This window comes from Salmo trutta, chromosome 22 (genome assembly GCF_901001165.1).
Source record: "Salmo trutta chromosome 22, fSalTru1.1, whole genome shotgun sequence".
Lineage (NCBI taxonomy): Eukaryota > Metazoa > Chordata > Actinopteri > Salmoniformes > Salmonidae > Salmo > Salmo trutta.
Window position 1 is genome coordinate 31437202 of NC_042978.1, and position 27516 is coordinate 31464717.

A 27516-nucleotide genomic window follows, 5' to 3' on the forward strand; every position below is an offset into this window, starting at 1 on the left:
TTGAAGAATCCATGGACTCTAATCCATAGACTCTAACAACACTAATAATTATCTATCCAAAATGGAGATGTATGGGTAAACCACTTCTCCAATCTTTTTGGCCCTATAACAAAGAACAAACAGCAAAAACATATACATGATCAAAAACAATTCTTAGAGTCAACTATTAAAGACTACCAAAACCCACTGGATTCTCCAATTACCTTGAATGAACTAAAGGACAAAATAAAAACACTCCAACACAAAAAGGCCTGTGGTGTTGATGGTATCCTCAATGAAATTATAAAATATACAGACAACAAATTCCAATTGGCTATACTAAAACTCTTTAACATCATCCTTATGTCTGGCATCTTCCACAATATTTGGAACCAAGGACTGATCACCCCAATCCACAAAAGTGGAGACAGATTTGACCCCAATAACTACTGAGGGATATGCGTCAACAGCGACCTTGGGAAAATGTTATCAATAACAGCAGACTCGTACATTTCCTCAGTGAAAACAATGTACTGAGCAAATGTCAAAATGGCTTTTTACCAAATTATCATACGACAGACCACATCATGAGAAACCAAATCATGAGAAAACAAAAAGATAATTACTTGACACATTGGAAAGAATTAACAAAAAAACAGAGCAAACTAGAATGCTATTTGGCCCTAAACAGAGAGTACATAGTGGCAGAATACCTGACCACTGTGACTGACCCAAACTTAAGGAAAGCTTTGACTATGTACAGACTCAGTGAGCATAGCCTTGCTATTGAGAAAGGCCGCTGTAGGCAGACCTGGCTCTCAAGAGAAGAAAGGCTATGTGCACACTGCCCACAAAATGAGGTGGAAACTGATGTATGGCCATATTAGAGACACGTATTTCCCTCAGATTACACAGATCCACAAAGAATTCGAAAACAAACCCGATTTTGATAAACTCCCATATCTACTGGGTGAAATACCACAGTGTGCCATCACAGCAGCAAGATGTGTGACCTGTTGCCAGAAGAAAAGGGCAACCAGTGAAGAACAAACGCCATTGTAAATACAACCCATATTTATGTTTATTTATTTTCCCTTCTGTACTTTAACCATTTGCACATCGTTACAACACTGTATATATACATAATATGACATTTGTAATGTCTTTATTCTTTTGGAACTTCTGTGAGTGTAATGTTTACTGTTAATTTGTTTTGTTTATTTCACTTTTGTATATTATCTACTTCACTTGCTTTGGTAATGTTAACATATGTTTCCCATGCCAGTATAGCCCCTTGAATTGAATTGAATTGGAGAGAGAGAGAGAGGAGAGAGAGAGAGAGAGAGAGAGAGAGAGAGAGAGAGGGAGAGAGAGAGAGAGAGAGAGAGAGAGAGAGAGAGAGAGATTAGAAGGGAAATGAGTTAGATCTGGACCCAGATGGAAGATATGTTTGATAGGAGTAATAGGGGAGTGTTTGTAAGGAACTAAGTTGGAGCTGGACTCACATGGAAGGTGTGTTTAATGCCTAGGGCTAGTTTCTCTGTCCTGATGTCCCAGACCACAGGCTGGGGGGAGTTTAGCACAAACACCAGGGGCTTCTGGTGAACCAGCAGGGACTGGATGGGCTTCAGATGCAGCTCCACCTGGGAACAGGGTAACAACACAGAAGGTTAGAGGTCTATAATTAAGCAATAAGGCCTGAGGAGGTGTGGTGTATGGCCAATATACCACGGCTAAGGTCTGTTCTTAAGCACGACACAACGTGTTGGTAACCAGTTTATAATAGCGATAAGGCTTCTCGGGGGTTTGTGGTATATAGCCAATATACCCCAGCTAAGGTCTGTATCCAGGTACTCCTTGTTGCGTCTTGCGTAAGAACAGCCCATAGTCGGGATATATTAGCCATATACAGGGTTGGGTAGGTTACTTTCTAAATGTAATTAGTAATGTAACTTTAGAATTACCCAAACTCATTAACGTAATCGGATTACATCCCATTACTTTTAGATTACTTTCCCCTTAAGAGGCATTAGAAGAAGACAAAATGTATATTACCAATTGAACGACATCTATTGCAGGATAAATCAATGTTAAAGTTTACATACTGTAGCTGGCCATATATGGATGTTCAATTTTACTATATGGGTTGGTTATGTAGTCTTCTTCTAAACCATTGCTTTCTACTACATATAATAATACCATTAAATTATATCTTTACATTAAAAACCAAAGTCTATCAGAATTCTAGTCATTCCAATAAATGTTATACCCCTTGATCTTCAAGAATAGGACTTGGAAATGTGTTTTATTTTATCTTTATTTAACTAGGCAAGTCAGTTAAGAACAAATTCTTATTTACAATGGCCAAACCCGGACGATGCTGGGCCAATTGTGCGCCACCCTATGGGACTCCCAATCACGGCTGGTTGTGATACAGCCTGAATTTGAGCCAGGATGTCTGTAGTGACGCCTCTAGCACTGAGATGCAGTGCCTTAGAGCACTGTGCCACTCAGGAGCCCCGAGTATAGATTAGCCAAATTGTTTTACCTGAGCATGACCCCAAAACTAAGGACTTATTAGCCAGCCCTACTCTGTTGTTTATGATTTTGTTGTCATGGAGGCCTGATTGGACTCATTGATTCTAGTTCAAAAATAAATGCTGCGCTCATGGAATGCCATGCTTTGAGCACTACTGAAAAGTGCTATTTACATGTGAAAAATGAATGCCATATGCTGCATTTGATATAGGCCTATTGTTAACCTTTTTGTTGGTGACACTTTAATATCTTGATAATATGCAGCTGTTTAAAGGGCAAATTCACAGATGAAAGAATAACACAATGGACACCCCGCCTCTGTTTTGGTAAAAAGCTGAGGGATGGGCCTGGAGAAATGTAACCACTCTCAGATTAATAGACAGAGCTATGGATGCAAGGACTGACCATCAATGATATCAAAATTATTGTTTTAACCACATGTGGATATAAAGTGTTTGTTTACATTCACAATGTTTACAAACATTGGAGAAAAACAAGCTTATATTTTGGGTTCTCATGGAGTGTGACAGTTGAACTAAGCTCATGAGGCATTTGTAAGTTATATTCTTAAAGAATCAATGGATATATACATACACTACCCTTCAAAAGTTTGGGGTCACTTAGAAATGTCCTTGTGTTTCAAAGACAAGCTTTTTTTTTTGTCCAGGCCAGCATCCCGGAGTCGCCTCTTCACTGTTGACGTTGAGACTGGTGTTTTGCGGGTACTATTTAATAAAGCTGCAGTTGAGGACTTGTGAGGCATCTGTTTCTCAAACTAGACACTCTCATGTACTGTCCTCTTGCTCAGTTGTGCACTGCGGCCTCCCACTCCTCTTTCTATTCTGGTTAGGGCCAGTTTGCGCTGTTCTGTGAAGGGAGTAGTACACAGCGTTGTACGAGATCTTCCGTTTCTTGGCAATTTCTCGCATGGAATAGCCTTCATTTCTCAGAACAAAAATAGACGGACGAGTTTCAGAAAAAAATGAGTTTTTCTGGACATTTTGAGCCTGTAATCAAACCAATAAATGCTGATGCTCCAGATACTCAACTAGTCTAAAGAAGGCCAGTTTTATTGCTTCTTTAATCAGAACAACAGTTTTCAGCTGTGCTAACATAATTGCAAAAGGGTTTTCTAATGATCATTTAGCCTTTTAAAATTATGAACTTGGATTAGCTAACACAATGTGTCATTGGAACACAGGAGTGATGGTTGCTGATAATGGGCCTCTGTACGCCTATGTAGATATTCCATAAAAAATTCAGCAGTTTCCAGCTACAAAAGTAATTTACAACAATAACAATGTCTACACTGTATTTCTGATCATTTTGATGTTACTTTAATGGACAAAAAATGTGCTTTTCTTTCAAAACAAGGACATTTCTAAGTGACCCCAAACTTTTCAACAGCAGTTGCACCATTGAAAGACATAGATTAGACTGTAGCCTACAAAAACCTATTCCTGCTCTTTTCCCACGATCCATCACACACATTTGGTGTGTCATCATAGTGGTCTCTGACTTGTGGTGGAACAAACTTAAACTTGCACCTTTTTTCAATGCTGATTTGAATGTCATTGAGAAAACAGAGAAGTGTTCAAAGATTTTTTGTGCAAACCTCCTTTCTGAATTTAAAAGTAATCCTCGAAGTAATCATCTAGTTTTTCAAAAGTACCTGTAATCTGATTGCAATATTTGTGCTGACAACGTAACGGATTACAGTTACCGTTTTTTTGTAATCCCTTACATGTAATCCCTTACTCCCCAACCCCAACCCTAGCCATATACCACAAACTCCCGAGGTGCCTTATTGCTATTATAAACTGGTTACCATCGTAATTAGAACAGTACAAATATTTTTGGTCGTCATACCCATGATATATGGTCTGATATACCATGGCTTTCAGCCAATCAGCATCATAAGACCTGTCATAACCATGTATGGCCCACTTAATAGTTTTCCTATTTTGTTGCATTACAACCTTTAATTTAAATGGAATTTTATTTTGATTTCATGTAATGGACATACACAAAATAGTCCAAATTGGTGAACTGAAATGATTGCTTTAAATAAAAAACGGAAAAGATGTGTGCGTGCATATGTATTCACCTTTTGCTACGAAGCCCCTAAATAAGATCTGGTGCAACCAATTACCTTCAGAAGTCACATAATTAGTTAAATCTAAGTGTCACATGGTCTGTCACATGATCTCAGTATATATACACCTGTTCTGAAAGGCCCCAGAGTCTGCAACACCACCAAGCAAGCGGTACCATGAAGACCAAGGAGCTCTCCAAACAGGTCAGGGACAAAGTTTTGGAGAAGTACAGATCAGGGTTGGGTTATAAAAAACTATCCGGAACGTTGAACATCCCACGGCGCACCATTAAATCCATTATTAAAAAAATTGAAAGAATATGGCACCACAACAAACCTGCCAAGAGAGGGCCACCCACCAAAACTCACGGACCAGGCAAGGAGGGCATTAATCAGAGGCAACAAAGAGACCAAAGATAACCCTGAAGGAGCTGCTAAGATCCACAGCGGAGATTGGAGTATCTGTCCATAGGATCACTTTAAGCCGTACACTCCACAGAGCTGGGCTTTACGGAAGAGGAGCCAGAAAAAAGCCATTGCTTAAAGAAAAAAAATAAGCAAACACGTTTGGTGTTCACCAAAAGGCATGTGGGAGACTCCCCAAACATATGAAAGAAGGAACTCTGGTCAGATGAGACTAAAATGTTGCTTTTTGGCCATCAAGGAAAACGCTATGTCTGGCGCAAACCCAACACCTCTCATCACCCCGAGAACACCATCCCCACAGTGAAGCAGGGTGGTGGCAGCATCATGCTGTGGGGGTGTTTTTCATCGGCAGGGACTGGGAAACTGGTCAGAATTGAAGGAATGATGAATGGCGCTAAATACAGGAAAACTCTTGAGGGAAACCTGTTTCAGTCTTCAAGAGATTTGAGACTCACCTTCCAGCAGGACAATGACCCTAAGCATACTGCTAAAGCAACACTCAAGTGATTTAAGGTGAAACATTTAAATGTCTAGGAATGGCCTAGTCAAAGCCCAGACCTCAATCCAATTTAGAATCTGTGGTATGACTTAAAGATTGCTGTACACCAGTGGAACCCATCCAACTTGAAGGAGCTGGAGCAGTTTTGCCTTGAAGAATGGGCATAAATCCCAGTGGCTAGATGTGCCAAGCTTATAGAGACATACCCCAAGAGACTTGCAGCTGTAATTGCTGCAAAAGGTGGCTCTACAAAGTATTGACTTTGGGGGGTGAATAGTTATGCACACTCAAGTTTTCAGTTTTTTTGTCTTATTTCTTGTTTGTTTCACAATAAAAAATATTTTGCGTCTTCAAGGTGGTAGGCATGTGGTGTAAATCAAATGATACAAACCCCCAAAAAATCTATTTTAATTCCAGGTTGTAAGGCAACAAAATAGGAAAAATTCCAAGGGGGGTGAATACTTTCGTAAGCCACTGTATGTCTTATAATGATGTCATAATATGATCTATAATGATCCTGTCTTCCTGAGAAGACAGAGGGTTTGAAAGGTACCTACATAAGGGCTGCATAACATTTTCAAACCCTATACTGTACATAACACATTCATAATCAGTACATAAGCATTATATACGTGCTTATGTCAACAACTGCAAGTTGATAAATGCAGGATTAGTGAAATGACTGTGACATTTATGAATATATCAACTTGCGGTTGTTGACATTAGCATTGTTATGATTGGAGCCATTTCCACCAGGTGTGGGAGCAACACAGTGTAACACACAGCATTAGAAACCTGAACCTTTACGGGGGCGGGGGGGGGGGGGGGGGGGGGTCACCATATGGTCAGCTACAGTCAGCATAGGGTCAGCTACAGTCAGCATAGAGTCAGCTACAGTCAGCATAGGGTCAGCTACAGTCAGCATAGGGTCAGCTACAGTCAGCATAGGGTCAGCTACGGTCAGCATAGGGTCAGCTACGGTCAGCATAGAGTCAGCATAGGGTCAGCTACAGTTAGCATAGGGTCAGCTACAGTTAGCATAGGGTCAGCTACAGTTAGCATAGGGTCAGCTACAGTCAGCATAGAGTCAGCTACAGTTAGCATAGGGTCAGCTACAGTCAGCATAGGGTCAGCTACAGTTAGCATAGGGTCAGCTACGGTCAGCATAGGGTCAGCTACAGTCAGCATAGAGTCAGCTACAGTTAGCATAGGGTCAGCTACGGTCAGCATAGGGTCAGCTACAGTCAGCATAGAGTCAGCTACAGTTAGCATAGGGTCAGCTACGGTCAGCATAGGGTCAGCTACAGTCAGCATATGGTCAGCTACGGTCAGCATAGGGTCAGCTACAGTTAGCATAGGGTCAGCTACAGTCAGCATATGGTCAGCATAGGGTCAGCTACAGTTAGCATAGGGTCAGCTACAGTCAGCATAGGGTCAGCTACGGTCAGCATATGGTCAGCTACAGTCAGCATAGGGTCAGCATAGGGTCAGCTACAGTCAGCATAGAGTCAGCTACAGTCAGCATATGGTCAGCTACAGTCAGCATAGGGTCAGCTACAGCCAGCATATGGTCAGCTACAGTCAGCATAGGGTCAGCTACAGTCAGCATAGGGTCAGCTACAGTCAGCATAGGGTCAGCTACGGTCAGCATATGGTCAGCTACAGTCAGCATAGGGTCAGCATAGGGTCAGCTACAGTCAGCATAGGGTCAGCTACGGTCAGCATAGGGTCAGCTACAGTCAGCATAGGGTCAGCTACAGTCAGCATAGGGTCAGCTACAGTCAGCATAGGGTCAGCTACAGTCAGCATAAGGTCAGCTACAGTCAGCATAGGGTCAGCTACAGTCAGCATAAGGTCAGCTACAGTCAGCATAGGGTCAGCTACAGTCAGCATATGGTCAGCTACAGTCAGCATAGAGTCAGCATAGGGTCAGCTACAGTCAGCATAGGGTCAGCTACGGTCAGCATAGGGTCAGCTACAGTCAGCATAGGGTCAGCTACAGTGCATTAACACCACCACCACCTTTCATTTCACTCAGTTGCTTCACTAGGTAAATATCGGAGCATTTTCTCATCAAAACATTGCAGATCACTCTGTTGACTGTTCCTGCACAATTACCGAGCTATAATGTTTCTGATTGTGTCTTTTATCAGGGTTTTAGTTGTTTATCCGCTCACTGTGCTGATAATCCCACTAAGTCTAACTATGAGCTTTCTCCCTTTGGAAAGCAGTAACTCTGCTCTGATATGTAGTCTCTCTCAGGTTGCTGCTATCTGAACTAGCCTAATTGAACTCTCATACACTGGAGGCTTTGTTAGGAGCGCTGAGGATTTTCTTAACGAGCGACGGAGCGAGCCTCTGTTACCCATAACCTCACAGCATGAAGCTATGACCAAGCTATGTCTTCCCTACTGTCATTATCACTGTCAGAGGGAGAGGAGTGATTCAGCTAACTCAACACTGTTGGGACCTGTGTTGTTGTACGCTGCCCTGCACTGGTGGCGCAGGCTGGGCCCCCAGGACCAAATTTAGCCTTGAGATTTAGAAGCCTGTAGGCCTCACTGAAACAAGACTCTACCTCAGACATGTTAGGATTTGGCCCCTCCATCAGCAGTTTGACAAATAGGCCAAAACTTTATCACAATCAAGGTTTTTTAATTTTTTATTTAACCTTTATTTAAGTAGGCAAGTCAATTAAGAACAAATTCTTATTTACAATGACGGCCTAGGAACAGCGCCTTGTTCAGGGGCAAAATGACAGATTTTGATCTTGTCAGCTCAGGATTTGATCTAGCAATCTTTCGGTTACTGGCCCAACACTCTAACCACTAGGCTACCTGCCGCCCCAGCTGAGCTGAGCTCCACTATCAGATGGGAAGAGGTGCTCTGTTACCTGGAGGGGAAATACACCCAGAGAAGTTTTCACATGGATACCTGACATACTGTACAGACCTAGTTTTGATGGATACTAATATAGGTGGAGAGGGGGGTTAGGGGGAACTATAGTTTAACGTATCAGTTTGTTGAACCTACCTTCAATCTCTCTCTCCCTCTAACCCCCCCTCTCTCTACCCCCCACCACCCATGTCTCCCTCTCTGTCTCTCTCGCCATTCAGACTGGTTTTAACTCTATTCGCAGGCTCATCATATTAAGCTCTTCCTGCGTGTGAATGACCAAAGCTTGTAAATCACAGTAAATCACTAACTCAATCCACAACAAGTTCTGTCAGTGTCATATTATTTACATTTACTGGCTTTAAATCAATTCTAACTCAATTAGTCAAGGCAGGTTCAGATGAGAAAAAGAGAGAACAGAGACTTCTAGCTACTGTCTTCAATAGTGACTGGCGTCAGCACATTTTCAGTTCCAAAGTCTGTCAAAAATGATAAACACAGCAAATGCACAAACAGTACGATATTGTGTCTGAGAGTGACATTTCAGATGTACACTAGAGCCAAGAAAATGTTCAGAGCAAATATGCACAAACAAGTTGTTTGTTCACGACCTTACATAGTTCAAACCTCAGATCGTTATCTTCAGAAGAAACTCACTTGCTGTGTTTATATGTTCTGTTACATTAACAGATAGGCTCTTAACATGTAATGCTTGATATACTATATTTCAAGGTTAACCATAGTTAAACATCAGCAATAATTGAATTCCTCAGACTTTGTTATGAGGCAGACATCTTCAAAATAGCCGGTAAATTGCTTAAGCAGAAAGATCTGTTAGTCCGGACACCAAAAAATCCATTGAACCAGACTGAACTACAGTATTGGACAGAATAAATGTTATTTGGTTGTGCCTCTGACACTCCCACACACTTTCTCTCTCATGTTTGGCTTTTTCATACTGTCAGTGAGACATGATATGAAGAGCACACACACACATGCAGGCACACACTCAACCACACCTCACACTGTCAGACCCAATCTCCTCACACTATCTCTCCCACTGACCATCTCTAAAACACTCCAAACTCCATGCCTCAACAGAGCTATCCAGGAAATAGTGGCATGTTTATCCACTGTCTGTGACAGGCAGTTGGTATTCAAAATTGACCTGTTGTTATTAAAAAAGCTGAAGCCGCTCTTTGACATGCACTTTAAGGCCAGAGGAAAGAGACACAGCATAGAGAATATATTAGAGACACAGCAGAGAGAATATATTAGAGACACAGCAGAGAGAATATATTAGAGAGACACAGCAGGGAGAATATATTAAACAGAGACACAGCAGAGAGAATATATTAGAGAGACACAGCAGAGAGAATATATTAGAGAGACACAGCAGAGAGAATATATTAAACAGAGACACAGCAGAGAGAATATATTAGAGAGACACAGCAGAGAATATATTAGAGCAACACAGCAGAGATAATATATTAGAGAGAGACACAGCAGGGAGAATTTATTAAACAGAGACACAGCAGAGAGAATATATTAGAGAGACACAGCAGAGAGAATATATTAGAGCAACACAGCAGAGATAATATATTAGAGAGAGACACAGCAGAGAGAATATATTAGAGAGACACAGCAGAGAGAATATATTAGAGAGACACAGCAGAGAATATATTAGAGCAACACAGCAGAGATAATATATTAAACAGAGACACAGCAGAGAGAATATATTAGAGAGACACAGCAGAGAGAATATATTAGAGAGGGACACAGCAGGGAGAATATATTAGAGAGACACAGCAGAGAGAATATATTAAACAGAGACACAGCAGAGAGAATATATTAGAGAGACACAGCAGAGATAATATATTAGAGAGAGACACAGCAGAGAGAATATATTAGAGAGACACAGCAGAGAGAATATATTAGAGAGAGACACAGCAGGGAGAATATATTAAACAGAGACACAGCAGAGAGAATATATTAGAGAAACACAGCAGAGATAATATATTAGAAAGAGACACAGCAGGGAGAATATATTAAACAGAGACACAGCAGAGAAAATATATTAGAGAGACACAGCAGAGAGAATATATTAGAGAAACACAGCAGAGAATATATTAGAGAAACACAGCAGAGATAATATATTAGAGAGAGACACAGCAGGGAGAATTTATTAAACAGAGACACAGCAGAGAGAATATATTAGAGAGACACAGCAGAGAGAATATATTAGAGAGACACAGCAGAGATAATATATTAGAGAGAGACACAGCAGAAAATATATTAGAGAAACACAGCAGAGATAATATATTAGGGAGACTCAGCAGAAAATATATTAGACAGACACAGCAGAGAGAATATATTTGTCAGAAGGTGGGTGTAGCTGGTGCATGAAGTCAGGCGCAGGAGAGCAGAATGAGTGAGCAACGTACTTTACTCAAAATAAAGGCACAAGGTAACAATACACTTGACCTAATACAAAAGGTAAATATACTGCTCAAAAAAATAAAGGGAACACTTAAACAACACAATGTAACTCCAAGTCAATCACACTTCTGTGAAATCAAACTGTCCACTTAGGAAGCAACACTGATTGACAATACATTTCACATGCTGTTGTGCAAATGGAATAGACAACAGGTGGAAATTATAGGCAATTAGTAAGACACCCCCAATAAAGGAGTGGTTCTGCAGGTGGTGACCACAGACCACTTCTCAGTTCCTATGCTTTCTGGCTGATGTTTTGGTCACTTTTGAATGCTGGCGGTGCTTTCACTCTAGTGGTAGCATGAGACGGAGTCTACAACCCACACAAGTGGCTCAGGTAGTGCAGCTCATCCAGGATGGCACATCAATGCGAGCTGTGGCAAGAAGGTTTGCTGTGTCTGTCAGCGTAGTGTCCAGAGCATGGAGGCGCTACCAGGAGACAGGCCAGTACATCAGGAGACGTGGAGGAGGCCGTAGGAGGGCAACAACCCAGCAGCAGGACCGCTACCTCCGCCTTTGTGCAAGGAGGAGCAGGAGGAGCACTGCCAGAGCCCTGCAAAATGACCTCCAGCAGGCCACAAATGTGCATGTGTCTGCTCAAATGGTCAGAAACAGACTCCATGAGGGTGGTATGAGGGCCCGACGTCCACAGGTGGGGGTTGTGCTTACAGCCCAACACCGTGCAGGACGTTTGGCATTTGCCAGAGAACACCAAGATTGGCAAATTCGCCACTGGCGCCCCGTGCTCTTAACAGATGAAAGCAGGTTCACACTGAGCACATGTGACAGATGTGACAGAATCTGGAGACGCCGTGGAGAACGTTCTGCTGCCTGCAACATCCCCCAGCATGACCCATTTGGCGTGGGTCAGTCATGGTGTGGGGTGGCATTTCTTTGGGGGGCCGCACAGCCCTCCATGTGCTCGCCAGAGGTAGCCTGACTGCCATTAGGTACCGAGATGAGATCCTCAGACCCCTTGTGAGACCATATGCTGGTGCGGTTGGCCCTGGGTTCCTCCTAATGCAAGACAATGCTAGACCTCATGTGGCTGGAGTGTGTCAGCAGTTCTTGCAAGAGGAAGGCATTGATGCTATGGACTGGCCCGCCCGTTCCCCAGACCTGAATCCAATTGAGCACATCTGGGACATCATGTCTCGCTCCATCCACTAACGCCACATTGCACCACAGACTGTCCAGGAGTTGGCGGATGCTTTAGTCCAGGTCTGGGAAGAGATCCCTCAGGAGACCATCCGCCACCTCATCAGGAGCATGCCCAGGCGTTGTAGGGAGGTCATACAGGCACGTGGAGGCCACACACACTACTGAGCCTCATTTTGACTTGTTTTAAGGACATTACATCAAAGTTGGATCAGCCTGTAGTGAGGTTTTCCACTTTAATTTTGAGTGTGACTCCAAATCCAGACCTCCATGGGTTGATAAATTGGATTTCCATTGATTCTTTTTGTGTGATTTTGTTGTCAGCACATTCAACTATGTAAAGAAAAAAGTATTTAATAAGATTATTTCATTCATTCAGATCTAGGATGTGGTATGTTAGTGTTCCCTTTATTTTTTTGAGCAGTGTATATTACGCACGGGTGAACACAGCACCCGTGGAAAACCAGCCATCATGAACCCGAAATGAACATTGAAACAATCACGCACAACAAACATGGGGGAAACAGAGGGTTAAATACATGAACATGGAATTGGATAATGAAAAACCAGGTGTGTAGAAAATAAATACAAAACCAATGGAAAATGAAAGGTGGATCAGCGATGGCTAGAAGACCGGTGACGTCGACCGCCGAACACCGCCCAAACAAGGAGAGGGACCAACTTCGGAGGAAGTCGTGACAATATTAGAGAGAGACACACAACTGAAAGAATATACTAGAGAAAGACACAGCAGAGAGAATATTTTAGAGAGAGAGAAACAGAGATAATATATTAGACAGACACAACAGAGAGAATATATTAGATGGACACACAACGAAGAGAATATATTAGAGACACACCAGAGATAATATATTAGAGATGCACAGTAGAGAGAATATATTAGAGAGAGAGCAGCGAGAATATATTAGAGACAGAGATAATATATCAGAGACAGACACAGCAGAGATAATATATTAGAGAGATACACAGCAGAGGATATATTACAGACACAGCAGAGAGAATATATTAGAGAGATACACAGCAGAGGATATATTACAGACACAGCAGAGAGAATATATTAGTGTCACAGGTGTCGTAGTGAAGAGACCAAGGCGCAGCGTGGATAGTGCTCATTCTTAATTTATTTTATGAGAACACTTAAACAGCAAAATAACAACGACCAACAGTTCCGTCAGGTAAAACAACTAAACGGAAAATAACCACCCACAAAACCCAAAGGAAAACAGGTTGCCTAAGTATGGCTTCCAATCAGAGACAACGAAAGACACCTGCCTCTGATTGGAAACCATACTCGGCCACATATGGAAAATGAAACATAGAAACAGAAAACTAGAACAAATTCCCCTTGAACCAAAAAACCCCAAAACACACAAAACAACCCCCCTGCCACGCCCTGACCATTCTACTATGGCAGATGACCCTTTCACTGGTCAGGACGTGACAATTAGAGCGAGACACAACAGAGAGACTATATTTGAGACAGACACAGCAGAGAATATATTAGAGCGAGAGAGACAGCAGAGATACTATGTTAGAGAGAGACACAGCAGAGAATATATTAGAGAGAGACACAGCAGAGAAAGAATATATCAGAGAGAGACACAGAGATAATATATTAGAGAGACACAGCAGAGAATATATTAGAGCGAGAGAGACAGCAGAGATACTATGTTAGAGAGACACAGAGATAATATATTAGAGAGACACAGCAGAGAATATATTAGAGACACAGCAGGTATAATATATTAGACAGAGACACAACAGAGATAATATATTAAAGAGACACAGCAGAGAGAATATATTAGGAAGACACAGCAGAGATAATATATTAAAGAGACACAGCAGAGAGAATATATTAGGAAGACACAACAGAGAGAATAAATTAGATACAGATAATATATTAGAGACAGACACAGCAGATATAATATATTAGAGAGAGACACAGCAGAGAATATATTAGAGACACAGCAGAGAGAATATATTAGAGAAACAGAGAGAATATATTAGAGAGAGACACAACAGAGAGAATATATTAGAGAGAGACACAGCAGAGAATATATTAGAGAGCGACACAGCAGAGAGAATATATTAGAGAGAGACACACAACTGAGAGAATATATTAGAGACACACAACAGAGAGAATATATTAGAGACAGACATATTAGAATATATTAGAGACAGAGGATATAGTACTAAAGAAAGTATAGGCATGGCTTCAAAGCCTCTTGATCATAGTCTCCCACAGATCTAAAGGAATAAGGCCCTGGGGAAGAGAGGGAGAGTAGGAGAGCAAATTTGAGTATTTAGCGATATGGGCCATAAAAATGCTGCAATAATCATAATAAAAAGGCCCTCTGAGAGAGACGAATGGAAGAAATTACAGAACGCTTATCTTCAAGGGGGCTTGGCTCAGAGACGTTCTGAGCCAGACACACACACTCAATTACACACACACACACACACACACACACACACGCAGTCACACAACAAGTGAGACGAAAGCCCCACAAGTACGTCTCGCATAGCTTCTCTCCCTCTTTTTTTCTCACCCCTTTCTTCATGTTTGTCCTCGTGGAAAATTGTAGATGAGCATCTAATCTACTTAAACCTCCCCCTCTGTCCAGACTCTGGAAAAAGCCTCTCCATCCCTCCTGGGAGAATAAACTAACGCAAGGCAACTCAGATACAATCATACCTGCTCTCATATACAGCTGGCTCCAGGGGCCTTGGCTTTGAGCAGAGAGAGAGAGAGAGAGAGAGAGAGAGAGAGAGAGAGAGAGAGAGAAATAAAGAGAGAAAGAGAAAGAGAGAGAGTTGTGGAATTTTAGAAGCAGACAGAATCAATTCCAAAAGAAGTGAGTCACCTGAAAGCAAAGGCATAAACATAGTTGCGGGGAAACAAAATGGCAAAGGTTAAGAGAAAGTAGTGCCAGAGAGTGTAAAATAATAAGATTAACAGTGTTGTGATACACTCTTTCACGTCAGACTGAATGCGCCCATGGGAGGGTCACTGACGTAGAAATACCTGGAGAAAACCTGTGAGGCCATTTAGCCAGTCAACTTCCAGACATTATAGATCAACTGAGGAATGCATCAACTCATGATCTTTCACACTTATAATGTGGGAAGGGGGAGATAATGTGATATCAATCTATCAGCTGTGGAAGCACTGGAACTCACAGACACTTTCCCATTCCCACTCCCAGTCCCCACTCCCACTGCCAGTCCCCACTCCCACTCCCACTCCCACTGCCAGTCCCAGTCCCCACTCCCACTGCCAGTCCCCACTCCCACTCCCATTCCCACTCCCAGTCCCCACTCCCACTGCCAGTCCCCACTCCCACTCCCACTGCCAGTCCCCACTCCCACTGCCAGTCCCCACTCCAACTGCCAGTCCCAGTCCCCACTCCCATTGCCAGTCCCCACTCCCACTGCCAGTCCCAGTCCCCACTCCAACTGCCAGTCCCAGTCCACATTCCCAGTCCCCACTCCCACTGCCAGTCCCCACTCCCACTGCCAGTCCCAGTCCCCACTCCCACTGCCAGTCCCCACTCCCACTGCCAGTCCCAGTCCCCACTCCAACTGCCAGTCCCAGTCCACATTCCCAGTCCCCACTCCCACTGCCAGTCCCCACTCCCACTCCCACTGCCAGTCCCAGTCCCCACTCCCACTGCCAGTCCCCACCCCCACTGCCAGTCCCAGTCCACACTCCCAGTCCCCACTCCCACTGCCAGTCCCAGCTCCCCATCCCCTCTCCTACTCCTACCAGCCAGATGTGTAGAGGACAGAGGAGAGCTGAGCAGCAGATACTATGTGTCTCTATCTGCCCACAGAGAGACTGAGATGCAATCCATCCAGATTCCATCCGGAACCATTGTCACTCTGCACTCCTCAGCCAGCGGTAATGTGATTTAGACGTCACAGCAGGCAGGGCCCAGGGCCCGGAACCCGTGGAGGATGTGAAGAGAAAAGGACCAGAGGCCCCAGTGATCAAAGCCCAGATAGTAGTGCTAAGTAATTAGTGATTTTTGAGGTTTTGGTCAGATTATTAGAAGATAATAACATGAAATGCACTATGCATTATGTGGGTTAAATGATGTAACAACACAGAATAAAGCTATTAATAAAGTCCCATGATGGTAGTGACTGCCAATTACACCTTATCACTTTTTAACCATTATTTATTCACATTACTTTACTTTAATAAAATATTTCAGTTATTTTGAATATTAGATTTGTTTAATTTGATGACTTTATTATTTCATTCCAAGTCATCATCTCATCTGTATAGAGCTGCTGCCTATGCTGTCTGACAAAAATCTACATTTTGTAGTTCTTTAAAGTAAATAAGGCACACTTTTATGACTGCCGAATAACAACTATCAATCACTTAGATCATGTATTTTCAGGTAGAGACACCTCGCGAAGCAACAGCTGCTCTCTATGTCACCTCACAATGACACATTATTCTCTCTTCTGTAGCAGGCGTAAAAGAAACACAGACCGGACAAGTAGATGACAATGACCATAATCCGTTGCGCATGAATTACTATGTAGAATATTGGCCTGTTGGAAAATACAACTCCCTACTAGATCGCACATTTCAGGCTGGATCTGATTTATCTCTAGAGAAACTGCGCAATGTGCGCATTGATCTCACAGAAAAAAACCCGAAAGAAATGGAATTCAAATAATTGAACCCATGTTGGTCAATTAGTTGTAAAAAAAAAAAAATTTTAAACTACATTTATGATAATTGTTCAGCACTACCAGCTATTATCAGGTGGCCCTGGACCTGGGAGCTGGGACTGCCACGCACCTCCAGAGGAACCTGTGCAGACTAGAGGCCCTATGGAGAGCCCCGGCAGGAGCCTGGAAGCCCAGCCTGATTGATGATGGGGAGGTTGGTGCAGGGATTTGGGGGACCAGGGTCCATTACAGTCATAGCCAGGCCCAGGACACATGGGCTGTGTCCCAAATGGCACGCTATTCCCTATATAGTGTACACATTTTGACCAGAGCCTAGGTGGTCCTGGGCTCTTGTCAAAACTAGTGTGCTATGTAGGAAATAGAGAATAGTGTGTCATTTGAGACGTAGCCATGCTAGTGACTGGCCAGGGACAGGGAGGGACGGGGGCTTGTCTGGACCTATCACGTTACGGTAACATCAAACCCCTCACACAACCCTCACATGATCACAGCTGCTGCCAGCCTCGGCACGCTAGGCCAGTCCCAGGCGGCATACCGTGACTGGTCAGAGCATACGGACGTAAACAAGGAAAAGATCCCATTAAATACAAAACTCTCAGTTAATTACTACATAAGCAACGAATGCCAATACAACACGCAAAAAGAGGAGGATCCAACTGCTGTAAACAGACACCAGGCTGTGGATATCTGCAGTATTAAGGTATGATGAAAACATATTCCAAGTGAGACATACCACACCGTCAGACAATAATAACTACACCATGATTCAAGGCATTTGGCCAGCCGCCTGCGTCAAGCATTCTGAACACAATTGCATGACCTTTCAGGCCCAAGTAAATGATGTTTCGCGTCCAAGCATTCATAATACCTCAGCATAGTAGAGTGAAATGTTCATAACCAATGTATGCACAGCCCGTTGTTAATAAGCTGCCTGTACCCCAGTACTACAACACAGCTGTCAGAGACCTCTCTCTCTACACCTCCATCCAGTCAGTCAGACCTGACACTATCACACACACAGGGACCCACTTACACACACACATACAACTCCAGCTTTCAGCAGCCCTGGCTGCAACAACCAGGAACAGGGTGTTTTCCTTTATTGACAGAACTAATTATGCGTCTGACAGTCCACAGTGACTCAGTGCTAACTGAAAACATCCTTTCGATTAGCCGGCCAGTAATACTAATCTATCAAAATATTCTACATCCCTCCCTCCCCTGGCAAATGATAATAATGGTCAATCCACTTCAGCATGAAATCAGCAGGCACTTTGTTACAACAGAAACACAGTTGGTTGGAGCAGCTGCCTACATGATGGATAATGACTTTTTATACAGTACCACTTGGTAGCCCTTTGTAACTGGGTTGATATACTGTATAAAGTCACAACTGGAATTATTGGCACCCTTCATTAAGATAAGCAAAAAAGACTGTATAAAATAAATAATTCAAATTCTGAGCTACAGTTGAAGTCGGAAGTTTACATACACTTAGATTGGAGTCATTAAAACTTGTTTTCCAACCTCTCCACAAATGTCTTGTTAACAAACTATAGTTTTGGTAAGTCGGTTAGGACATCTACTTTGTGCATGACAAATTGACAAATTGTTTACAGACAGATTATTTCACTTATAATTCACTGTATCACAATTCCAGTGGGTCAGGAGTTTACATACACTAAGTTGACTGTGCCTTTAAACAGCTTGGAAAATTCCAGAAAATGATGTAATGGCTTTAGAAGCTTTTTATAGGCTAATTGTCATCATTTGAGTCAATTGGAGGTGTACCTATGGATGTATTTCAAGGCCTACCTTCAAACTCAGTGCCTCTTTGCTTTACATCATGGGAAAATCAAAAGAAATCAGCCAAGACCTCAGAAAATACATTGTAGACCACCACAAGTCCACAAAATTCCCTGTCTTAGGTCAGTTAGGATCACCACTATATGTTAAGAATGTGAAATGTCAGAATAATAGTAGAGAGAATGATTTATTTCAGCTTTTATTTCTTTCATTACAATCCATTACTCCAACCTAAATGTATGTAAACTTCCGACTTCAACTGTATATACAGTGGGGGAAAAAAGTATTTGGTCCCCTGCTGATTTTGTACATTTGCCCATTGACAAAGAAATGATCAATCTATAATTTTAATGGTAGGTTTATTTGAACAGTGAGAGACAGAATAACAACCAAAAAATCCAGAAAAACGCATGTCAAAAATGTTATAAAATGATTTGAATTTTAATGAGGGAAATAAGTATTTGACCCCCTCTCAATCAGAAAGATTCCTGGCTCCCGGGTGTCTTTTATACAGGTAAGGAGCTGAGATTAGGAGCACACTCTTAAAGGGAGTGCTCCTAATCTCAGTTTGTTACCTGTATAAAAGACACCTGTCCACAGAAGCAATCAATAAATCAGATTCCAAACTCTCCACCATGGCAAAGACCAAAGAGCTCTCCAAGGATGTCAGGGACAAGATTGTAGACCTACACATGGCTGGAATGGGCTACAAGACCATCGCCAAGCAGCTTGGTGAGAAGGTGACAACAGTTGGTGTGATTATTCGCAAATGGAAGAAACACAAAAGAACTGTCAATCTCCCTCGGCCTGGGGCTCCATGCAAGATCTCACCTCGTGGAGTTGCAATGATCATGAGAACAGTGAGGAATCAGCCCAGAACTACACGGGAGGATCTTGTCAATGATCTCAAGGCAGCTGGGACCATAGTCACCAAGAAAACAATTGGTAACACACTATGCCGTGAAGGACTGAAATCCTGCAGCGCCCGCAAGGTCCCCCTGCTCAAGAAAGCACATGTACATGGCCGTCTGAAGTTTGCCAATGAACATCTGAATGATTCAGCGGACAACTGGGTGAAAGTGTTGTGGTCAGATGAGACCAAAATGGAGCTCTTTGGCATCAACTCAACTCGCCGTGTTTGGAGGAGGAGGAATGCTGCCTATGACCCCAAGAACACCATCCCCACCGTCAAACATGGAGGTGGAAACATTATGCTTTTGGGGTATTTTTCTGCTAAGGGGAAAGGACAACTTCACCGCATCAAAGGGACGATGGACGGGGCCATGTACCGTCAAATCTTGGGTGAGAACCTCCTTCCCTCAGCCAGGGCATTGAAAATGGGTCGTGGATGGGTATTCCAGCATTACAATGACCCAAAACACACGGCCAAGGCAACAAAGGAGTGTCTCAAGGAGAAGCACATTAAGGTCCTGGAGTGGCCTAGCCAGTCTCCAGACCTTAATCCCATAGAAAATCTGTGGAGGGAGCTGAAGGTTCGAATTGCCAAACGTCAGCCTCGAAACCTTAATGACTTGGAGAAGATCTGCAAAGAGGAGTGGGACAAAATCCCTCCTGAGATGTGTGCAAACCTGGTGGCCAACTACAAGAAACGTCTGACCTCTGTGATTGCCAACAAGGGTTTTGCCACCAAGTACTAAGTCATGTTTTGCAGAGGGGTCAAATACTTATTTCCCTCATTAAAATGCAAATCAATTTATAACATTTTTGACATGCGTTTTTCTGTATTTGTTTGTTGTTATTCTGTCTCTCACTGTTCATATAAACCTACCATTAAAATTATAGACCGATCATTTCTTTGTCAGTGGGCAAACCTACAAAATCAGCAGGGGATCAAATACTTTTTCCCTCACTGTATATATACACACTACTGTTCAAAAGTTTGGGGTCACTTAGAAATGTCCTTGTTTTTGAAAGAAAATCACAATTTTTGTCCATTAAAATAACATCAAATTGATCAGAAATACAGTGTATATTATTATTTTATACTAATACAATTGCTCAGAGAAACATTTAAATAGAGCTTTTTGGCCACGTAAACGACCCAAATTATTGGCACCCTTGATAAAGAATGGGCAAAAAAAGAGGTTCGGCGTCTGCATATGCAGAAAAGTACCTCATACCTACTGTAAAATATGGTGGTGGATCTTTGATGTTATGGGGCTATTTTGCCTCCACTGGTCCTGGGGCCCTTGTTAAGGTCAACGGCATCATGAATTGTACTCAGTAGCAGGATATTTTAGCAAAAAACCTGGTTGCCTCTGCAAGGAGGCTGAAACTTCGCCAGAAGTGGATCTTCCAGCAAGACAATAACCCCAAGCACATATAAAAATCCACAAAGAAATGGTAAATTGACCACAAAATCAACATTTTGCAATGGCCGTCTCAGTCTCCAGACTTAAACCCATACTGAAAACCTGTGGTTTGAATTGAAGAGAGCAGTCCATAACAACAGACAAAGAATATCAAGGATCCAGAAAGATTATGTATCGAGGAATAGTCTATGATCCCTCCCAACGTGTTCTCCAATCATATTACCTGTAGCTCAGTTGGTAGAGCATGGTGTTTGCAACACCAGGGTTGTGGGTTCAATTCCCACGGGGGGCCAGCACAGGAAAAAAAAAAAAAAAAAAAAATGTATGATATGTATGAAATTGTATGAAATGTATGCATTCACCACTGTAAGTCGCTCTGGATAAGAGCGTCTGCTAAATGACAAAAAAAATATATATATATATATATTTTTAAAAGGCTCAGTGCTGTTATCCTTGCAAGGGGAGGGTGCCAGAGTATTGAAAACAAAATATTTTTATTTGAGCAATTGTATTACTATAAAATAATATAATTTTGTATTTTTTTTGCATACAATACAGCTCATTATTTGAATTATTTATTTTATAGTGTTTTTTTGCTCATCTTTATCAAGGATGCCAATAATTCTGGTCGTGACTACAGTATATCACCATACGGTGACTTGCCATATTCGATAACTAGGCCTGGGGAAACGTTGCGGCATGCTCAAAACAGGATGTTCAGCAACACAATCATCACTCCTCTACAGCAGACAGACAGCACTAGATGAGAGCCCGAAAAGACAAGGCTGTTGGAAAAGCCTTGTATTTCCTGGAACTTATCAATGAACATTAAGCTCTAGCTTTATCAGATAGGTGTGTGTGTGCATGCGTGTGTTTGTGTTGTCTGTATCTTGGTTCTTTCTGGATCACTGCTCAGAAAGTGTCACGAGTGTCGTGTGTGGAGGACCAAGACGCAGCGGGTATATGTACACTCATCTTCTTTTATTAGGACAAAGAAGGAAAACCAAAACGTATACAAAAACACAATGACGATAAACAGTCCTGTAAGGCATAAAGCTAAACACGGAAATAACCTCCCACAAAGTGACAGGTGAAAACAGGCTCCCTAAGTATGTCTCTCAATCAGCAACAACGATGTACAGCTGTTCTTGATTGAGAGTCATACCAGGCCAACACAGAAATACAAAACTAGAACAGCCCCTTAGAAATACAAACACAAGAACATACCCAACACCCCGGAACACATAAATCAAATACCCCTCTACGATACACACACCCCGAACCACCTAAATCAGCTACCCCCTCTACATCGACACTTACACCAATATACCCCAGAAACACTCTACACAAAATATCCCTCTATCTAAACACATACACAAAACCATGAAAACAAATACCCTCTGCCACGTCCTGACCAAACTACAATAACAAATAGACCCCTTTACTGGTCAGGACGTGACAGAGAGGGCAGAACTCTCTGTGGGGGTAGATAGCAGTTAGGCCAGGCTAGAGGAGAGGAGTAGCTCACAGGGCTGCCAGGGCAAGGGATCCTGTTGACTGATCTTATCAGCACCCCACCGGCCGTCCCCCTGCTGATCTGAGGGCCGATGGGGCCACTATCTGGAGCCTCTCCACTACACAGCGATGCTAATCAGTCTGCTTCCAACCTCAGGTCACACACACACACACAGATCTCAAATGGGCCCAGCAGGCAGATAAGACGTCAGGGGTAGATATTTCTTCATGGGATGATAGTAATCAGGTTGTGATTATGTAGGCTGGCAGGGAAATGAGGGGATGATAGTAATCAGGCTGTGATTATGTCGGCTGGCAGGGGAATGAGGGGATGATAGTAATCAGGCTGTGATTATGTTGGCTGGCAGGGGAATGAGGGGATGATAGTAATCAGGCTGTGATAAGGTAGGCTGGCAGGGGAATGAGGGGATGATAGTAATCAGGCTGTGATTATGTTGGCTGGCAGGGGAATGAGGGGATGATAGTAATCAGGCTGTGATTATGTTGGCTGGCAGGGGAATGAGGGGATGATAGTAATCAGGCTGTGATTATGTTGGCTTGCAGGGGAATGAGGGGATGATAGTAATCAGGTTGTGATTATGTAGGCTGGCAGGGGAATGAGGGGATGATAGTAATCAGGTTGTGATAAGGTAGGCTGGCAGGGGAATGAGGGGATGATAGTAATCAGGTTGTGATAAGGTAGGCTGGCAGGGGAATGAGGGGATGATAGTAATCAGGTTGTGATAAGGTAGGCTGGCAGGGGAATGAGGGGATGATAGTAATCAGGTTGTGATTATGTAGGCTGGCAGGGGAATGAGGGGATGATAGTAATCAGGTTGTGATAAGGTAGGCTGGCAGGGGAATGAGGGGATGCAGAGGAAAACAACGCTCCATCAAGGAGGGAATGATGCAGACCCAGAACTCAGACCCAAATCTCAGACCCAGATCTCTGTCAGATTTGTTTAAGTGGATGGGGTACTCCCAACTCCCCGATTCTATCGCTGAATGCTCTATCGACTCTGCGGCTTTAGCATGCTTTTGGTGCACTGTCGATAATGCGCTGGACTTCAGGCAAAAAGGTTGAGGGTTCAAAACCTGCTCCCTGCTTGCTTCATTTGAAGTTGTGCACAATTATCAGTTTATTATTTGGTTTATATTGCCCATTCATTGTCAGTTAAAGACAGTAAAGCATTGGGACCCAAAAGCATAATCAGTGCATTGGTCGTTAAGGCAAATCTGGTCTGTGATAGGACAGGGGTTTTTCACACCTAGCTCAGCTATTAGACTACTAAAGAATAAAGGTTGAATAGTCTATTGTTCAGCTATTAGCCCCCCTCCCCGACTGGCAACAAATGGATGTATTTTTGTCAAGAGCAAAACTTTTTTATTTTCAAGTCAAATAATTGTTCTGAAGCAACTTTTATATTTTCAATCAAAAATAATTGTTCTGAAAGCCAAAATGAGGCTTCAAAGGAAAACTAAATGTTTTGCAATCAAATATTTTGTAATAGAGCGTAAAACTATGCATTTATTCCCCGAAAATATTTTGAGAACAAAAAATGTATTTGAAAACAAAACTCGTTATCAACCACCCTCCATTTTGGCAATTTTTTGAGTGTCAGTTTGGCTACAATCAATATTGTTCAGCCTTTCTTTCCGACAAAAAGGAAGTCATAGCGGACACCTACGAAGGACTGTGTGATGATGTCATCTCAGGTAAGCAGCACTGGGCGTTCTTCCGTCCAACTTTTACATAGCTAGTTGTTAGCTCCTACGATTCAGTGTCGGTTCATAACATTCTACTATATTACATAGATACATACATACCGTAGAATGATAAATCATGCAATTATTATTCTCAAGCTAACCAAAAGCATTCAGCTTCGAACACCTGTTCTCGCCATTTTCAGTTCAATTAATCTAACTTTCTTTCAACTCATAAGCAGGCCATGTCCTATTTGTTTCATAGTCGATATATAATCATATTTCATGACAGTGTAACAGTTAACTTCGTTTACAGAAAGATGAAAGAACACAATATGTCTGTCAGGGAATGATATTCTGATATGTCAGATTCTTCATTCTTCTTCATATTGTGTTACACCAGAAAGTCAGCGTCATTAAGGCAAGGATGCCCCATGCGGGCTTTAGAATGGTCAAAGGAAGTCTCAGAGCAATGGGCCATCGTGTACAATGGCGAAGAGTCTGCAGCGTGTAGATGGTGCAGGTATCATTGCCAGAATGATCCAGCTTCGTTGCATTGCTCGGCAAAAATACTCTGTTCCTGCACCCCTGTCTCGTCCACATTGATACAAATCATAAATTGATAAGGTACTAAGATGTAGAATGTCTCCATCAAATCTAAGAAGTTATTTTAACTTTAACTTACTTATTCCTAAACAAATTTCAATGATGTATGAAATTGGAGTTGTTCTTCATCAACTGGTAATACATAAATAATGAAGCAGGTTAATAGGTTAAACATTTCACTTTTAATTCCAATGCTTTTTTTCAAGATACAACAGGTAAGTATATTATTTTGTATACATATTGCATATTTCCCATCACCTAATGAACAACCACAATACCAGTCTGGTGTTAAGCTTTCTGTGCTGTATTGACGTATCCTGAAAATTATATCTTCTGCTTTAGATTGAACGGTCATATCTCAGTTATTGTTTTCATATCAACAAAAAATAAGCTACTTTCTTTACTTTCAGAGTGCGAGCTGATCAAAGGGTCGAAAATGTAGATATTGCCAGATGTTCACTGTCCGAGGAACAGGCTGTGGAAGCTTTATTGCTGGCAAAAGTGTCCACAACCAGAGGTAATTAAAGTGTTCTGTGTTATTTTTCTCTCTTCCGCTCTGCCTGTCTTGTTGTACATGGAACCTGTCTCCCATGCACAGTTTGGAGGAAGAAGGATACATTGACCTGTCAAATATTATCCACCTCTTCTGTGTGGGATATGTGTTCCTACCTCGTCTGCGGGCAGATCTGCAGCATTTCACAGAGAGTTGGAATAATCACTCTTTAAGTACAGAGGCAAACCTGACACCTCACCAGCTGTGGCATATCGGAATGCTCCAAACACCTGTGCACATTTTTGTTTTTGCCTTAGCACCACACAGCTGATTCAAATGATCAAGTCATCATCAAGCTTCAAGTGGTATTATGTCTAATAATGACATTATCTTCTATTGTTTGTCCTCATGTGTCTGTTTTTCAGCATAAAGTACTCTTTGGCCACTTAGTGTGGACACCAAGTGAGACCACACACACACACACACACACACACACTAACAGTCTCTCTCCTTCACTTCATCCCTCTCCCCCTTCTCCCTAAATCCTCTAGGTTATATAAGCTGTGTCGGTGAACCCCTCCCGCATCTGAACTGGCTGACACAGAGGGCACAGCATGATCATAGGTGAGAGGTCAGGTCAACAGGAAGTATTATTAATGAGGTCAGTTTTGCATTTCACCTCCTGATGATTATGATGACTGACCGTGTTAGAATAAAAAAAAAAGCGTGCCCTTGGTAAACTGCCTGCTACTCAGGCTCAGAAGGTAGGATATGCATATTAGTAGATTTGGATAGAAAACACTCTGAAGTTTCTAAAACTGTTTGAATGATGTCTGTGAGTATAACAGAACTCATATGGCAGGCAAAAACCTGAGAAAAATCCAACCAGGAAGTGTGAAAATATGAGGTTGTAGTTTTTCAAGTGATTGCCTATACAGTATACAGTGACTTAGGGTTCATTTTGCACTTCCTAAGGCTTCCACTAGATGTCAACAGTCTTTAGCATCCCACATACCCCAGAGAGGTTAAGATAACCTTCTGGCCAACTAGGGGTCCAAGGCTGGTTAGGAGACACCGCTAGAGACACTGTAATTGTGATGAACTGACAGAATATTAGGGTAGCACTGTAATTCATTAATCATATGCTGCCTGCCTCTGTTCTTACCTCTTTCCCTTTGTCTTCTACACCTCTCTCCCCACCTCATCTTTCTTCCTCGCTTTTATAATGCACACCATATGTGCATTGAAGTACAGATTGAACTTGTATTTATAATATAATATTACAATTATTCTAATTATAATGCATGTATTATGTATTTATAACACCTGGATAATGAACTTCTTTCAATAAAGCGTTTCACATTCTCCACTGGTTGAAATTAAGTATCTCTATCATGAGTCCTCAGATTAATGCAGATGAAGGGAGTTAGATATGCATCGTTTTTTGAAGTGTATAATTGTAATACATACATGCAGACACAGCATCATTCAAAGAATGGAGTTTGACACACCTGGTATTGGATATGACTGAAAAAGAATGTCTCAGAGATTCATACCTAAACCACACCTTTATTTGATCAGTGCATATATTCAATGTACAGGCTACAATGTGGGGCTCTCATGTGTGGTAATAAGTACAGTACATGTATATAGGACTTGCATCCTTGGCACAATAAAGTTATTATAGTCTACTCAATCCATAGGCTTCATTAATGCCATTCAAACTTGAAGTTGATACAACAACTATGATAGCTGAGGTTCATAGATTGGTATGAATATTAGTTCATCAACGTTTTAGGGTCCATACACAGATCGGCTACATACTGTAGCTAGCTACACATCCATAGGCATACAGTTATTTTTAAGCAACACGAATTACAATGTCATACTGTACTTATGTCATAACACCAGCTAGCTAGTTGGCTAACGTTAGCTAGTCAGTTAACTTGCAAAATCGCGATTTTTGTAAATTAACTTTATGACAAAAAAATATGCACTGTCTCTAGATTAACTAACTTATTCCTCTCAATTGTACATTTTAGCTTGACTCATTATGATGTTATAATTACTTACATTTGCTTCCCCTGTAATGTTTTGTCAGCCATCTTTGTTGAAGAAAGCTACCAGGGACGGGTGGCTCGCGTCATATTCGACATTGGAACCACTTGATATGATTGGTCATATAAAAACCTTGGGAACCAAATATTTTCTCTTGTAAGTAAATATTTAACTCTTGTAA

At 42.1% G+C, this 27516-nt stretch overlaps 1 protein-coding gene across 4 annotated transcripts in view; it reads right to left on the bottom strand.

Annotated features, from left to right (window-relative positions):
* LOC115158578 (transforming growth factor beta receptor type 3) overlaps positions 1-27516 on the bottom strand; it is a 151229-nt gene that overhangs the window by 70658 nt on the left and 53055 nt on the right. For 3 of the 4 annotated variants that reach the window (XM_029707701.1, XM_029707702.1, XM_029707703.1), the window contains one exon: positions 1485-1622. The exons of the other annotated variant lie outside the window; for it this stretch is intronic. In XM_029707701.1, the coding sequence (XP_029563561.1) occupies positions 1485-1622 (138 nt within the window). The remainder of the gene's footprint in view (positions 1-1484; positions 1623-27516) is intronic. 4 annotated transcript variants of the gene reach the window in all.